The sequence below is a fragment of the Vulpes vulpes genome, chromosome 7, assembly GCF_048418805.1.
Source record: "Vulpes vulpes isolate BD-2025 chromosome 7, VulVul3, whole genome shotgun sequence".
Classification (NCBI taxonomy): Eukaryota; Metazoa; Chordata; class Mammalia; order Carnivora; family Canidae; genus Vulpes; species Vulpes vulpes.
Window position 1 is genome coordinate 33609001 of NC_132786.1, and position 13449 is coordinate 33622449.

A 13449-nucleotide genomic window follows, 5' to 3' on the forward strand; every position below is an offset into this window, starting at 1 on the left:
TCCATGAAGGGTCACAAAGGGCTCTTGGAAATTATTCTCCAATTTCTCTATTGCAATCGGCTCTCTGCTTTTCTGAATTCTGACACACTTCTAAGTCAGTTTATAATTTAGCACACCATGTTCACAATATGTGGTTATGTAACTCTTCTCTGTTCCTGAGCACCAAGTACCTCACATCCTTGGAACTCAGCACATTGTTGGACATATGATAACACAGCTCTTGTTTCAGGACAGGTATTCCTGGCAAGCCAATGGTGTGGCTTCATTTTGCAGACCCTCAGCTACAGAATTCTCTATGGATACTGATCTCTAGGAAATCCCATGCGTTCATGACCCCAAAAGAAGAATTCTAGAGAAAAAGCTGACCTGAAATGCCCAAGGGGTATTGTCCACACAGTAGACTCTCAAGTTGTAATCCAGAGAGTTACAGGACATGCAGCCAAAAACAGCCACCTTGAGTTGCTTCACGGCACAGTCTGTGATTGGCTCTCCAGTGAGGGCATATGTCCCAAAGCTGTCTAGGAGCACATGACATGCAAAAGGATCCAAAAGGCAGTAACAGGATGTGGATTCATCCTCCACTGACATCACTTCCTGTTGGGAAAAGGTATGTTAGATTCTCTCAGCTTGGAAATGAGATGTGACTTGACAATGACTTTGCATGGACATACACAATTTTTTTTCAGAAAATTCTTATTGCACTCCCTTTCTTGGTGTCAAATAATCTTTTTCTAGCAAAGTAACTGTTTACATCAGGAACTTAATAAATAGTTCTATTCCATGTGTTGGAATTCTATAAAGTTACAACAAATCTCATTTCCAAAGTTCTCCTATTTTTCAGTTAATTTGTTCAGTGCTGATTTTAAGAAAAATCTTAAATATTAACACCTAGCCAGTAAACTCAGTCTTGAAAAAGGTCTGTTTTTGAAAATCTCTTTCCATATCCTTAAGGTAATATTTATTTTCTTTCAAATATTTTATCCTCTTTCCACCAAATTCATTCATGAGGGACCATTACACGAAGGGTTTTGATAACATGTACTAGAATATTTCACCCTCCCTGATAAGAACTTTGGTTTGTGTGACTGGTTGGGTAGAGCATAAATCTAACACCACCTGGATGCAAAGCTTGTGAGGAGGTGCTCGAAGGAAAAAAAAAAAAAAAAAAAAAACTAAACTAAACTAAAATGGTAAAAATCAAGGCAAAGCAAACCATAATGGAACAGAGAGCAAAATGTGGCCCCTTTATGAAACCCATGGAACTTCATGCCTAGAAAATGTGCCCCTGGTTGTACTGAAGAAATAGGACTGAAGAAATAGGGCTGAAGAAATAGCAGAACGCATTTTCAACAAAGAGTACAGGCTAGTTGTAGAGATAGCCCGGCAGGGTGAATGTAATCCATTGTAGCAACTGGAAATTCCTTCTCCTAAAGAAACAAGATTTTCCTTTTACTACTTTTGCTTGAAGCACTTCCTGGGAGGGAAGATCCCAGGGCTAGCTGGAACAGGTCATTCTGTTCCAGCAAGATAATTCAACTGCTTTCATGCAAAGTGACTTCAGACAGACATCAAAGGGATTTCTATCAGACAGATAAATCAGAGGTTTCACTTAAAATAGTAATTCCAGGGCAATCATTGCTGTGTCTGTCTGCCTTGTTGTTACCCTCCTCTGAAGCTTCCTCATTTTCTTGTCTTGTCTCTCTTCTGTTTTCTCCTTGGAATGAATTGCTTTCATATGTACTTCTATACACAGGGCAATAGTCACTCAATGATTCTCAATGCATTTGTTAGTTCACCAAAATATACTTAGCAACCACTGGGTTGCTGAGCATTTGAACATGTTATAATCCCTATGATGGCAAAATGACAGAGAAGTTTCGTTCATGAACACAGCCTGTGTGCCCTGAGCCTCCTCCCAGTCTCCACAGAGGCCAGAGGGAAAGTCAATTCAGGTAGGGTCGTGGTCTGGGAAGGACAGGAATAAAGGGTTTATGTACCGAGGATGGCCACATAAGGGTACATGTCTGTGTGGGTAGTTACAACTGGATTCTAAAACCAAACAGAAAAGCTCTGGATCCTCTCTTGCTTTCCCATCATCATGGAAAAAGACTTAACTAGCTAGTACATTGAGGATGCTGTAATACACATGCCACAAGCCCTCTGAAAAAACAAGGAAATGCTTCCAGATTTTCCAGCAGACTCGTGTTAAGAGAGGGTAAGGTTAAATCTATCCCACAGCTGGGAGCCAAATCTTATTTTTTCTTAAAAGGAAGAATAGGGTCTCACCTCCCACTTGCCCTGCTGTGTCCTCTTCTTTAAATGGATGTTCCAGTGCTCAGAACTGACGTCCGCACAGTGTGGTATGGTCAATGCAAAGGGAGTGGTGACAATCATGTCTGGGGGGCCACAGGTGACTTCAGGACTCAGGAGCACCTCGGATCCATCTGACTGGAGGCTTTACAGTTGGAAAAGGATACAAGAAGCGCGTAAAGATGGGGGCATGTTTAAATAAGAATATAGTCATAGACTGGCTGAGGAAAACAGTTTCCCAGGATTCCCTCCTGGACGGCACCACACCTGCTCAGGGCTGGTCTGGGCAACAGCCATTTATCCGGAACTGCTCAAGCACTCGGACTGAGTTTAGCTTAGATTTCAAATCTAGGTTTCAACAAACAAAATGACAGGTATGTCTTCAGAAATATAGAGAACAGCAGAGAGCAAAGACCTGGCTGGTGTGTTACACACCAGCTGCTAAATCCTTACTCTTGCTGATAACATTACCAATGACCAAAGCCGAGAGCTTTGTAGGAACAACTGATCTGGTAATCTTCCCATCAGATTCTTTTCTCCCAACAACACCTTCTAGGAACATTTTTAGTGCTAGTAAGTGATAAAACAAATTATTTCATAACAAAGCACACTTTAGACATACCCAGATTGAGTATGTCACTTCTGGTTTTGAAAACATTTGTTTTCTGCCAATGTACAAATACATGAGTTATATAGCAATAGCATAAGTAGACAGTTATAAATGTGTAGAATAACATACATAAATATATATCTTTCAACCCTTTCCTATTTTAGTTCTAAATTTAAAGTCATTCACCCAAACCTAGTGTTCAGGTTTTTCTGTATTGTGAATTATTCACAATGGAAATACAGAGTCATGAAACAGATACAGTGAAATTTAACTAAAGGGAAAGGATATCACTGAATATTTCTTTCATTTTCTTCTCCTTTGGTTTTAATCTCTGTCCCCAAATGGTAAGGTGGACTGGTTTATATGACAACGGGCAATGAGAAGAACCCAGAAGTCTGCTCATTCTTCCCCAGCTGTTTCTGGATTTTTGAACAAGCTATCTGATTTAGGAGGGGGGGGGTGTATTTTCACTTGTAAGAAATACAGTGATACAGAATATAGTCCATAAAGCAATGTAGGACTCTCAGATGAACAATGCTACAGGAGAGCTGTTGAGATTGGTATCATTATATAGAACTTTCCTCTTACTTGACCTAGGAAGGGCATTTAAATGTCATCCCTCATTGCAAAAGCCAGCCCTTGAGCAAGATAAAGATGAAATTTAGCACCAAAGGATACCTTTTTCCACGGTATTATATAAACAGAGTTTTTCTATGGGTGTGTTTCACATGTTATCAGTTTCTGAGTTGCTTTTGTTGACATTGCTTGTTCTCTCTGAAGTTGGGAATGGTCATCCTGGAGCTACTATTCATAATTTGCCATTACATTAAAAGTCCAGACACAGAAGCACCTGGGTGGCTTAGTGGTTGAGAGTCTGCCTTTGGCTCAGGTCGTGATCCCAGGGTCCTGGAATGGAGTCCTGCACTGGGCTCCCCACTGGGATCCTGCTTCTCCCTCTGCTATGTCTCTGCCAGTCTCTCATAAGTAAATAAATAAAATCATAAATAAAAGTCCAGACACATAGGTGGGCAGGAACATCTTCTATCTACTGTATCTAAAACAGACCTGAAAGTGAATACAGTATCCTCCCCCTTCAGAAAGGCCTGAAGACGGAGTCACAAAATTCAGTCTTCCACAGAAGCCACCGCAGTCCAAAGCTGACAATTCTTCCCATAAAACCAGGGTTCAGGGAACTGAAAATCTGTCTGCTTTTATTGTTAAGCAGAGCGGGCAAGCAAGGGGGCATGGGTTGCAAAGTAGTGTATTAGCAATAACAAATGCTCACTGAACAGCCTAGAATGATATACTTGAGGTTGGGGGATGGGGGTGATGTAACATTCCAGTATGAGCTACAGGCAGCACGAGGTGGCAGCCTGCGTGTGGATGCCTGCCAGGGGCCGTTAGGAAGGTGACACACTCTCTGTGTAATTGCTGCTTGCATTCATCACAGATAGGAATAGCAGGGATGCTTTTGAGTGACCGATGACAAGCTCTCCTAAAAGAACTATTTAATTGCTTTCAGAGAATCATCCCCCTTGTTGAACATATTGTTCAAACATATGGGAATTTGGGGAATTATTTAATGCCAAATGAGCTGAAATCAGCTAATTAGATGAACTCTCACACTTGTGAATAGCAAGGCTCCTTTCCGTAATAACAAATAGCATTAGGAAGCAGAGGCAGAGCAGCCCAGTCTCAGGCAGAGTGGGGAAAGGGAGCTTTGCCTTAAGCAGGCACTGGGCATTTCCACAAGTACAAAGGAAGTAAATCAAGATTTATATCTAATCCTCCTACTGTGAAAACAGTGTCTGTGGGTATAGGTCTCTGGTGAAGGAACATAACTTAAATCTCTCTACTTTTTTTTCCCCATGATGAATAGTAATTTGTTCTTCTCTGCCATCTTCTAGCTATAGCAATCAAGGAGATTTGCAAATATTAAAGATCTTCACACACCTGTGGAGGCAGGTGTTAACAGCATAAGGTCACAGAGAAGTCCATCAAAGCACTGAGCTACAAAATACACCCTAAATTTCTGACTTGTATGTAGGCCCCTGGTCTCTGTGACCAGACGTACTTTCCTTCTCTGTAACCACTAGCAGATTTCTGGTCAAGCTGCTGGCTCTTGTGACATCCCAAGTAAAGATAGGGAGAAAATCAGTCCAAGTATAGTCATGGATACAGACTTAGGACATGTGAGGACAGAGGTCTGAGGAGAGAAGCCTTTTATTGGGCCTGGGCAAAAATATCATAAGGATAGTATGAATGACATTTCAGTTCTCCCATAATCCATATGACAAGGAAGTATTTGCATTCCTGCTAGGAGAAAAAAGAAAAAGGCAAAATATTTTTCTAAAATTTCTGTGAGCTAATGATAACTGTGAAGTAGTAACACAGCAATATTAGGGCCATTGTAGGCACCACCTCCAGGCATTATATGGTCTAGTGTAGATGAAGAAGTCTGGGGTGTCTTCAAGTTTTGCTACATTTCCCTTGTGTTTGATCTATCTGTCCATCCATCCATCCATCCATCCAATCCATCCGCTGTGCATATTTATGAACACTTATGGATCTAAAAAGATTGATAGTTTAAGAGGCAGTTCAGTGTAGCCAGGTGGTTTGTTGGGCAACTATATGGTAACTGGGTCATGAATTCAAATTTCAGCTTACACAGTGCAGCTGAGGGTTCTGGGGAAAACTCTGCCAGCTTTGCAGTGTTGATGTCCCCAGCCACAGACTATCCATGGAGGGAGAGGGTGCTCATCACAGTCACAAGAGCATTGTGCCTAGTAATCCCATAAAATAGAAGGACTCATGTTGCTACTTTGTTTAGTACCAGAAAGGGAAGACATGAGAAGGAGAGTTGCAGAAACCACAAGAAGTGGGTGAAAGAACATCCTAATGTCCTACTGTGTCCTCACTGTACTCTTCACAGCATTGCCCTCGATACCACATTCCTTATCTGACTTTTTCTGTCATGAAAATCTTGGTTTGGCAGAAAGGAAAGCCCAGGCCTTTCTGGGCTTCCCTTTCCTAACATGCAAAATAACGCCTACTCTAAGATTGTTGTGAGAATTAAAACAAAACAAACATTAAGAACACCTAATATGTGCTCAGTGGGTGGAGGTTCTATTTCTCCAATTCTGAATACTCACCTTTCCTGCCTTTTGATGAGCTCTATTTTCATAGGAACTGTGCTTTTTGAGATTGCTAACGGATTCAGTAAATTGTCATTATAGCAAGGTAGGCTTTAACAAACATTTCATGGCCTTGGAAATGGGTACTGTTAAGAAATATAAGGTATCTCAGCAATCCTTCCTTACCTCCCACGATCTATTCTCAACTCAGCAATCAGTGAAACCCAATGTGCTGCCACCTCTATGAATCCCAACTATTGTGCTGCTCTGGAGTATTCCTCACTGACTGGAAGGTTTCCTCCAGGAAATGATGAGCTCTCATGCCACTCTGGTCTTTGCTCAAATGACGCTACTAGTGAGGCATTCCCGGACCATTCCCAACACCGACACTCATCTTTGCTTTTTTTTTCCTCCACTACATCTAACTGCCCTCTAGTACACTAATACCATTTATAGATTTATTTTAGTCTCCCACAAGTGAGAATGTAAGCTCTATGAGGCTAGGGATTTTTTTTTTTCGTGTTCATCATTGTATTTGTAATGTCTACTAGATGCCAGTTGTAAGCACTCAGAAATATTTCTTGAGAAGGACAGAAGAGTTAACTTGAGGTTGTTCTTACTGGTAAAAAACTGGAACATTTTGAGTATCAAAGTAAATAATGGTAGTATGGGATTATAACCCATTGAATAACATAACTCTTGAGATATATGGATATATGTGAATGAATAATGAGAAGGGAAAACTCTCCTATGCAACAGGAAGCCAACTAATAAATGGGAAAATCATTTGGCAACCAACCATATTCCAATCAATAATACACAACCTGAATCTAATCCCAGGAAACTATCAGACAAGCCCACACTGAAGGGCACTGTGCAAAAGAACTGATCCACACTCTTAAAAATGGTCAGTGTCATAAAATAGAGACACTTAGGAAATGCTTCATAATATAGGACTGAAGACACGTGGCAATAGAATGTAATGAATGGACTTGGATTTTCATTTGCTCTAAAGGACGTTATCTGGATAACAGGCACGATATGAATAAAGTTTGTGGAGTAGATAATAGAAGTGTATCAATGCTAATTTCCTGATTTGAGAATTGTGCTGTGGTTACATAACAGAATTCCTTTCAGGATATAGATACTGAAGTATCTAGGGACAAAAGGACAGCTTGTTCATAATAGTTACGTGAATAGGCATATGTGTATGTATGTCGATCTGTGCTTTGTGTGAATATGTACACACGTACACAAATTGACAAAGAAGAGGACGGAATACGGCAAAGTAAAATGTTAACACTTGTGAATATACCTGTGGGTTGGCTGGAAGTAATATTATTCTTGCAACTTTTCCCTAATTTTTTTTTTTCTAAGATCTTATTTATTTTATCAGAGTGCAAGTGTGGGGAGGAACAGACACAGAGAGAAAGAATCTCAAACAGACTCTGCGCTAAGCATGGAGCCTAAAGCGGGATTCCATCTCTTGACCTGAGCCAAAATCAAGAGTCGGATGCTTAACGACTGAGTCACTCGGGCACCCCATCCTTAAGTTTGAAGTTGTGTCAAAAATAATTATTTTGACTGACTGACTGAATGAATGAATGAATGAAGACAGAGGCCCAGGGAAAATTTTCCAGACTTGTCATAATGAAACAAGAGGGGTCACTGACCATTGCATAAAATGTGTGCTGGAGGATGACAGGTGCTGCAGCCAGTGGTCCAAGCCTGGCCACACCAGCCACGTGGGAACTGCCATTCTGCAGCACCCACGTGCACACCAATGGCAACAGAAAGAAGGTCACGCCAAACAAGGTCCGCTACCACATGGCAACTGCTAACCACTGCAGGTCTGGAGGTGGATCTGTGCAGTTTTGCCTTTGTTCTCAATATTTCATGACCTACTTATGGACTGGTAACGTGTCACTCTCTTCAAGCAAAACCACCGGCTCCATATTTCGAGATGAGATTTTCCTTGTTGTTGTTGTCTGCCATGCTGCGCTCGGTAATTACACTCCCGCCTTTACTCCTCCTGGTCTATATTATAGATTAATGTAGGTTTGATCACCTTTACCCAGAGTATCACTCAGGAATGCAGGCAGGAGAGTAATGATAGTTTTACTATGCCAGACCCCGGGTCGATACATAATTAAATCATATTTTAATGGAATAGACATAAAAGGCAGATAGATGGAAGCTGTACTTCGTCTTAAGACTGGAGCTCAGAAAACAAGGTAGCTCCAGCCTCCTACAGTTTCCTGCCCAGGAAGATACATAGTTTTAACTATTATTATTCTCTTTTTCTCTTTTCATTAAAAACCTCCTATATTGCCCTGAATTCTAAACATTGCTGTGGATGAAAATCAAGGTTTGAGGGTTTATTATTCCTGTTGTTTTGAGTCTGATACCTGTCTCATTCTCCAGCTCTGACCAGATCGTTCAGACAAGCCCCAGGAAAACAATATCATAGAATCTCCTGTGGAGATGAGCCCCCAAAAGCCAAGTGTGGCTCATCAGTCAACCCCAACACCATTAGCACGTCTCCAGAGGACTTTCATTCCATAACTGCCATGTATGATTTAAGAAAAGTCTTTTGGAAAAGGAGAAAAGGGGGTGAGGAGTAGAACAGAGGACAAAGAGAGAAGTTAAGCAAAATCTTCTCTTTATCACAGGAGACTCCTCTTTCAGTATTATGCAGGCCTGAAACTAAGAGTGGTTCAGAATTCTTTGGGCGGTTGACTCAAAATGATACTTGTAGACACCGCCAGTTAAGATTTTGATTCTGTATTTCTGGGATTTTCCATATTTTTTGTGTTCCTTACCTGTAAGATAGCTCTGGCACTAACTTTTGAGAAAAGATTGTGCAATTCTTGAAAAACAGGGGCTTGGTTGTCTGTCCAATAAGAGAGGGTAGGCTTCTGAAATGGAGGTTGGAGGTGGTCAAGGTTAAATGCTCAGTCATAAGGCCTCGGATAATGCTGCTGTGGTGGAAAATACAACCACTCAGGTACTGTCCTACATCTAAGCAGCTTGTGAATTAATAAGCAAGGATGTCAGGTTGGGAGGGTTGATTAGTAGTAACTGGAAATAATGCTACAGCTCATCAAGCCATTATACTACATTAGCTGGGGTGGGGAAAGGAGCAGTGAGAACAGTGGATTACAACAAGCAACAAGCACAATTCACTGAGGATAGAAGCATATGCTCTACGATGCAAAGGTTTAAAGATCTGGGTCACCCACTTGGTATTATCTGAAATATGATCGCAGGCAGGGAGATGGCATGAAGGGGGCTGGGGTGGAAGGGGAATTACATTCCTCCTGGAGTGCATATCTGAGTTTGCTGAAATGTGAGCAATCCCATAGAGAGATTAAACCGTTTGCATACGTTAAACGGCTTGAGTTTACACACACATGCCTAGGTGTTTACCAATTAATATACTAAAGGAATCACAAATCATGTGTAAGCCACCAATTCCTAGACACAATTTAAGCCTCATCTTTCATGCAGTGTCGGGTTTGTGTTCAGCTTGTTTACTAGGAGGAGCGGGATAGCAGCTCATTGAGATGCCTTAGGGTGAAAGACAGGGAAGGGGAGTGTGTGGGTCTCTGCAGCACACGGCTACCATGGGTTTTATATCTACCAATTTGTCTATGGATTCACATTTTGAATGGGAAAAACAGAGTCTTCTGGAGCAAACCTGAGTCTTGTTCCTAAATTGTTTTCTTTTAGTCTAGGAAAGGACAAGGGATTATCAGCCCACAATACCATCATTGTTGAAATGACGAAACATGGGGTATGGCATGGGGTAGAGTGACATGGCCAAAGTCCTACCTTGCTTGTGACAGAGCAGGGACTAGACTCTCCAGTCCTGTTAGCAGTGGTGGTTGAAAGGTATGTGTCGGGGCAGGAGACAGAACAGAAGTTCCTGGGGACATATTCCCCAAACCTAGCATTTCTAAGGTAAGACACTGGCATGAGAGTTAAAAGAGTGTACTCAAGGGACTGAGTCTTAGGATGGCAGGGCACTGAGGTCAGTTATTTGCAACAGAAGCTTGGGGTAGTTTCCCATTTTTACTGTATCATAGACTTAGTGGCTTAAAACAACACAAACATTATACAGTACTATAGGTCAGAAGTCTCACTGAACTAAAATGAAGGTGTCAGAGGGGCCATGTTCCTTTGTGAGGGGCTAGAGAAGAATCCATTTCCTTGCCTCTTCCAGCTTCAGGAAGCTACTCACATTCCTTGGCTGGAGGCCCCTCTTCTACTTGCTGCTAGCAGAGCATCTTTACATCTTTGTATCTGACTCTGATACTCCTGCCTTCCTCTAACAAGGACCCTTCCATGAGCCCACCTGCATAATCCAGGGTAATTTCTCCTTCTTAAGGTCCTTAACCTTAATTCCACCTGTAAAGTGCCTTTCATCATGTGGGATAACATTCGCAGGTTCTAGGGATCAGAATGTGGACATCTTTGGCCATGCGGGGGAGCATTCCTCTGTCTGCTACCTGACTTTTTATGGCTTGTTCACTTTAAAGTTAGAACCTAGAGATCCCTCTGCTTCTGCCTCCTGATCCTCCTGATCTGTTGTCTCCAAGACACTACACAACTGAACAGAGGTGTCGGTTGACCTTTGGGCATGCCACTTCTCATTTCCAGATTGAAGCTTCGTATCTGCATGTGACTTTACAGAGTCCTGAAAAGTGACTTTTCCTTTGCCTTAAAGATGATAACCAAAGGAGTTAGAAGGTTAGTCATCTAGGTTTTTTAAAGAGTGGTGTGGATTGTCTTAGCGTGGAGACCAGCCTCAGTGTGGGCTAGTGTGTTCTCCCGGTATTTTTATTAGGCTATAACTAAGTGAAGTGGAAAGGATGATATATATTAAATATCTTAATAGGACAGGTTATTTCTACTTCCAGCGTGGGCAATAAAAGAGATGGCACATACAAATAAAAATAATTACAGTATGTGGTGATCCTTTACAATGTGCAATCAAACTCATGAACTGATGACTTTCTTCTTATTGAATTAAGGAGCACCTTCCATTTGGACCTATTAACAACATTCACAAACCATTGTTATCTTGTCAATGGCATCTTTAATTAAAGACTCCTCTGGACTGATCTAATCACTTCATATTGTCAGCTCACAGGGGCTTCAAACATACTCTGATGAAAATGACAGCAATTTTTATTTATACGTATTTGTTTGTGGACCAAGGGGGCGTGGGGTGGAAGGAACGGGGAAGAGCGTGGTACGGGGAAATTCTTTCCAAAAAGAAAAAGCAGATCATACAACGACAGTGTAAGAGTTCTCCAGCACCCCCCCCACCTTTTCTTTTCCCTCTTCCTTTCTTCTTCTCCCCCTTCCTCTCATTTTGGGGGTAATGACGTTCTGTTCTAACCTAAATGACTTTGTGAAGGAGCCAGTGTGATTTCACTGCAGTAAAGAGCACAGTCTTCAGCTAAAGGTGCATTAACCCTTCTAAGCCATTAAGATACCATTTGATTAATTGCCCCTTTTATCACACTGCATGGCAGTGGTAGCCTGAAAGAATTAATGTGTTTCCCAAATGGCAGCAATTTGCTCCCCTTGCACTAGTGGAAAGAGTCCCTTTGTTTGTTCCTTTGAAAGCACCTTTCCTCCTTAGCAGTTCCCTCTGCCTGTTACAGAGCTCATTAATGCCAAAGCCTCTCCAAAGGATAGATATTTGCCATTCTGATTCTTCCAATAAAAATTTTGAAAACCTCACTTAAAGCAACAAGCAGGATTCTAATCTATGGCTGAACACTGAACAGAACTGGTGACAGAAATAATCTGTTCACCTTTATCCATCACTATCTAGTAAAGAGAGCCCGACAAAGCTTGTTCAAGGTGGCATAAGCCACCTGCCCGGCTCACTGATCTCCTTCTCTGAACACCAGCCCACTGGAGTCCACTGTTTGGACTCCACATAGTATACCTTTAGAATATAAATCAGAGGCTCCAGTGTGATGAGAGATCAAAGTAGACTCAGTGGAACTGATGCCAAGAGTTCTTCATATCTTCACAAGGCTCTGATTTTAGAGTGAACAATTAAAACATTTGCTATCATTGAATTAATCTTTCCTGTGAGTCTAGGGATGTAGTAGCGGTCAAAAAGGAACCCAGCATCTTTGGGACAGAGCTAAAGCAAATTCCACGGACTCTAGAGAACTTATCTACATAATTAAAAAAAATAAGGCCAGATGAAAGAAAATAATATCAAAATATAGTATTTGTATGGTACTTTATACTTTTCACCAGAATTCTCATATGTGACATCATTTTGTCCTCACCATGCACTATTTCTAGATGGTAAAGTTGATGCCCAGAGAAAATAACTTGCTCACAGCCATTCAGGTATAGGTGGCACGAGAGAGTTGGAACTCAGGCCTTTTGAATCTGTGTTCTCAAGATCCCCCATCATCTCATTTCTGATCATTCTTTAACTCTTGGGATGCCAATGACTGTGTCTACACTACTTGATTGACAAGTTATGTATGTTATCAGTTCACTTCAGTGAACTCTAGGACTTACAGATCCTTACCCAACTAGAGAGGCAAAGAAAACAAAGGTAGGCAGAAGACTGTGCCCTGCACACAGCAGGCGGGCATGGTCTGTGCCCAATATCGTGATGTTTTGCTGAAAGTGTGCTACTGCCACACACTCTAGCCAAAAGCTCAACATGGGATTTCGATTCAGCAGTTGTCTTTTGTCTTGGTTACAAATATTACTTTTGCATTGTATTGATTTATTCTTTAATCACTTTCCTTTCTACTCCCTTTCCTGTAATTCAATGGGCTGTGTTTATTCCCTGGAAAGAAATCCAAAGTGGCTCCTGGAGCAACCATTATCACAAACTCTCAGGTGACCTTCAGCTGGCAAATCTCTCTTAACTAGTTAATCATCAGTTCCCAAAGCAGAATTCTGAGAAGTATCTTTGACTCCTTCATCTCTCACATTAACACCTCCCCCACTCCCAATCTCTTGTGCACAACCAAAGACAAAGACATTCAAATGTAGGATGACTGTAATTTATTATCCAAACTCAGATACTTTTGAGGATGAAGAAGGACACTATTAATAACTGTGCTAGGTAAAATGAGACATATCTTCACTGTGTTCACAAAGAAGGTGCTGGTATAAGGAAGACTTCAACTGGAAAGTGGTCGTGGAGATAAAGTAGAAGATAATATACTGAAAATGTAAATATGACCAGGTCTCCTGAAGCTTATCTTTCCCCAACCCTATCTACCAGGTAAATGTCAGTTTCCCCTAGGCAGCAAATAACCCTCCCTCTACATAGTCTAGTCCTTATCACTCCTCCTTTCATATTTTGTTCAGATTTGCTTAGTTCCAAAATATATGAAG

At 41.3% G+C, this 13449-nt stretch overlaps 1 protein-coding gene across 9 annotated transcripts in view; it reads right to left on the reverse strand.

Moving 5' to 3' along the window:
• The window catches only part of UNC5D (unc-5 netrin receptor D), a 534099-nt gene that overhangs the window by 39252 nt on the left and 481398 nt on the right, over positions 1-13449 (reverse strand). For all 9 annotated transcript variants that reach the window (XM_072763531.1, XM_072763538.1, XM_072763536.1 and 6 more), the window contains 2 exons: positions 2287-2455; positions 367-594 (listed from right to left, as the gene is read on the reverse strand). In XM_072763531.1, coding sequence (XP_072619632.1) covers positions 367-594; positions 2287-2455 — 397 coding nt within the window. The remainder of the gene's footprint in view (positions 1-366; positions 595-2286; positions 2456-13449) is intronic.